The sequence below is a fragment of the Camelina sativa genome, chromosome 16 (genome assembly GCF_000633955.1).
Source record: "Camelina sativa cultivar DH55 chromosome 16, Cs, whole genome shotgun sequence".
Lineage (NCBI taxonomy): Eukaryota > Viridiplantae > Streptophyta > Magnoliopsida > Brassicales > Brassicaceae > Camelina > Camelina sativa.
Genome location: NC_025700.1, coordinates 14,062,609 through 14,066,350, shown reverse-complemented (window position 1 = coordinate 14,066,350; position 3,742 = coordinate 14,062,609). Strand labels below are relative to the sequence as shown.

General features: G+C 36.8%; 1 protein-coding gene across 4 annotated transcripts in view; it reads left to right on the top strand.

Moving 5' to 3' along the window:
- LOC104750510 (HEAT repeat-containing protein 5B-like) overlaps positions 1-3,742 on the top strand; it is an 18,782-nt gene that overhangs the window by 8,130 nt on the left and 6,910 nt on the right. For all 4 annotated transcript variants that reach the window (XM_010472311.2, XM_010472308.1, XM_010472310.2 and 1 more), the window contains exons 24-34: positions 576-664; positions 867-1,023; positions 1,391-1,540; positions 1,704-1,753; positions 1,868-1,967; positions 2,055-2,111; positions 2,209-2,276; positions 2,391-2,484; positions 2,710-2,894; positions 3,213-3,357; positions 3,459-3,527. In XM_010472311.2, the coding sequence (XP_010470613.1) occupies positions 576-664; positions 867-1,023; positions 1,391-1,540; positions 1,704-1,753; positions 1,868-1,967; positions 2,055-2,111; positions 2,209-2,276; positions 2,391-2,484; positions 2,710-2,894; positions 3,213-3,357; positions 3,459-3,527 (1,164 nt within the window). The remainder of the gene's footprint in view (positions 1-575; positions 665-866; positions 1,024-1,390; positions 1,541-1,703; positions 1,754-1,867; positions 1,968-2,054; positions 2,112-2,208; positions 2,277-2,390; positions 2,485-2,709; positions 2,895-3,212; positions 3,358-3,458; positions 3,528-3,742) is intronic.

Sequence of the window (3,742 nt, the reverse complement as noted above, 5' to 3'; positions counted from 1 at the left end):
CTCTATCTGAGTTCAGATCATTTTCTGTTAAATGAACAAAATATGATTCTGCTACGTTCAGAACTTAATGTTTCTTTATCTCTCAGGCTTTGCATGCTCTACGTCCCCAGCAACTAACAACGGAAGTATTAAGCTCAGGGCAAGCCATTTTTCAGGTATTTATGTCAATACAGATGGTAGTTCAGAATTATGAATCTAATCTCAGAATTGATTCTCGTGTTTTCTTATATATATCTTTTGATGTTTCTGTTGCTGTAGAATATTTTAACAGAGGGAGACATTTGTGCGTCGCAACGCAGGGCAGCTTGTGAGGGTCTAGGTCTTCTAGCTCGTCTTGGAAATGACATCTTTACAGCAAGAATGGTTTGTCCACGATGCAGTTCTCTACATAAAATTCGTTCGTGACCTTCTTTATGTTCCTTAAAATTGGATGCTTATGGGACCCTATACCATGTCTCTGCTTTTGCTTTATTCACTTGTTTCCTAAATTTTTTGTTTCTAAATCTTTAGCGGTAGGATGTATGACAAAACATTTCCTTTGTTTCTCACATTTGTTTTTGTATGGTGATAAATAGACCAGAGGGCTTCTTGGCGATCTAAGTGGAATAACAGATCCAAATTATGGTGGATCAATTGCTCTTGCACTTGGTTGCATTCATCACAGGTGGAGTTGGCTTCTAACTTGTTTCATATGTTGTAAATATATATAAAATTGTAAAGTAGGTTAATATGTGTCTGGTTCTGATACTTTAACGGCAGTTAACAGATACTATCCATCTTTGCAGATATGTATTGATTTACATATTGAAAGCTACTTCGACATGTTGATCTGTTATATTTTGAATTTATTTCTACATGGTGTGCAGTGCAGGAGGAATGGCATTGTCGTCCTTAGTACCTGCTACTGTTAGTTCAGTCTCATCTCTGGCCAAAACTTCTGTTCTTGGTCTTAAGATCTGGGCCCTGCATGGGCTTCTTTTGACCATTGAAGCTGCTGGTTTATCATTCGTATCTCATGTTCAGGTAAACAGTATCATAGCTCATTAAAAGCTTAGACTGCACAGTTTTCATATCTACCTTTTTCGATTCAAAAGATCTCATTTTGGTGTTCGGGCTGTTGGTTCATCAAACTAAAATGAAATCCAGCGCATCTATAAATTTGGCTAAATTAGTTACTTGGTTATCACCGGAACGTGATAATGCTTGACAGAGAGAATAATTCTCTGGTACAGTTCAATAGCTGCAACTCAAGATGTTTGATAAAGTTTATCATCCTTATATTAGGTGCATGATTATAATTGCTTACTGTTCATAAGGCTTCATTCCCCCAGCTTGATTTGATATCTCCATCCATTATGTCTTATCATTCCCATTCGTTATTCATTATTAGGCAGCATTAGGACTTGCCTTGGACATTTTGTTGACTGAAGAAAGTGGATGGATCGACCTTTCTCAAGGTATTGGACGCCTTATTAACGCTATTGTTGCTGTCCTTGGCCCTGAGCTTTCTCCTGGAAGTATTCTGTTTTCACGATGCAAGGTACTATTCTGGAACTTCCAACCTTGTCTTTCGAAAAAAAAGAGATGCACGCATTTTTAAGGGGATTTAGTACACCCCAAACTTCCAACCTTGCATCACAGTAATGCATGCATTTGTATGTAAGGTAGTCTGTTTTGCTTGTTCTAATTAAAAGTTTTTGCAGTCTGTTATCGCAGAGATTAGTTCTTGGCAAGAAATTCCAACACTACTTGAGTATGTGAACGCCTTTCTCGTTGCCACCATCATTTTTATCCATTGTTACCACTATATTAATTATTTATATCCTGTGTCAAGCTTAATTGTTATTCTACATCTTAACAATTTCAGGAGCGTCTGTTTTACCCAGCAGCTTATTCTTTTTGCTCCACAAGCAGTTTCAGTACATTTACATGTGACGAATCTTCTAATGACGCTGGCATCAAGACAGGTTTTTCTTTTTTGCTCTCTCTCGTTTCGTAGGTAAGTCTACAAGGGCTTCCCCTGATGAACATTAGTTACATCTTTTGTGAAACAGCCGATAATTAGACGTCTATCTGTGTCAACTCTTCGGCATTTGATTGAGAAGGACCCGGTAAACAGCATGCTTTGATCCAAATTTTAATTTCCAGACTCCTAAAATCTTGGAATTAATGGCATCCTTGAAATTTATCGCATTCTTGTGATTTTAGGTTTCTGTCATTGACGAGCAGATAGAGGACAACTTATTTCAGATGTTGGATGAAGAAACTGATTCGGAGTAAGAAATTGTTTTTTCTGTAAATGTTCTCGTCTTATTGAATGTTAAGTTCTTATGTAAGCTTATGATTAACTTGATTTATTTATGGACTCTGGAAATGTTGTGCTCTTGTAGGATTGGGAATCTGATCCGAAGTACCTTGATACGCCTGCTTTATGCAACATGCCCATCACGCCCATCTCGATGGATGTCAATATGCCGGAACATGGTAATAGCAATGAACTTTTTCATACAAATTTCTTGGTTTTTTATGGACTTTTCATTGATGCAGTATGAATCTGAAATGGGACCAGGTCAATTTATTTGTTTCTCATGATTGCTTCCATTTTGCTCAAAATGTTACTGTCAGTTTTGTTTTTTTGTGTTATTATATATCCAGATCTGCCTTCTTGTCCCCAAAATCAATTGATTTTTTTTTTTACTCTGCTAACAGGCCCTTGCAGCATCCGCTGGAAGGAGTGCTGAAACGAACATTGCAGAAAGCGATCCTGCTAACACAAGAGAGAACATTGGAGATGATGATGAAGACATGGTTTCTAGCTCTACTGGGAAATCTAGACGTGCCAATCCTGATAAAGACAAAACCTTGAGATATCGAACCAGAGTTTTTGCAGCTGAGTAAGTGGGAAATGTTTCTTTGTTTTTTACCCTACCTCTCTACGGAATATCGTTGACATCAATATTTTCAATTAATGCTCTGGAACCATATAACTAAAATTGATGGAAAATAATATTCCACCTGAGATTTCAAAAGTGTATGTGAAATGTTTCATCATTGGCTCAATGATAATAGAAATCTGAACTGTTGGTTAATCCTGAGCAGTTAATAGCGTAATGGTTGCAATTCTAGTCAAACTGCATAAGAGTTTATATATATTCTGTGTTCTAAAGCATGTCCTTTTTAGCTAAATCATCCCAATTGATTTTCGACTGTAGGTGTTTGAGTCTTTTGCCAGAGGCTGTAGGAAATGATGCTGCTCATTTTGATATTTTATTGGCGAGGAAACTTGATGCCGATAGACAAAGCTCAGGTGACTGGTTAGTCCTTCAACTACAAGAGCTGATATCTCTTGCTTATCAGGTAAAGAAAAGAAATTAACTTTGTAAAGAACCATTTGTATATATTCAGAAATCTGAAAAATGTTCTGAGAGAATTTTGACATGATCTACCAAATTATTCAGATAAGCACTATTCAGTTTGAAAACATGAGGCCAATTGGAGTTGGACTTCTTAGTACTATTCTTGAAAAGGTGAGACTTTCTGGTAGTAGAAGATTTCTGAATTGTAGTTACATGTGGTTCCCACCACTTTTATATGTTTGTTTATTTCTTTCTTCAAAAGTTGTCTATTTGATTGTTCTTCACCACCACCCGATTCTTTTCCTCACAACATGTGTTTTTGACCAATATTTTGCTAGCTTCCTCGTCATATTCACCTTGTTGATCTGGTGTGGTAGTTTACATTA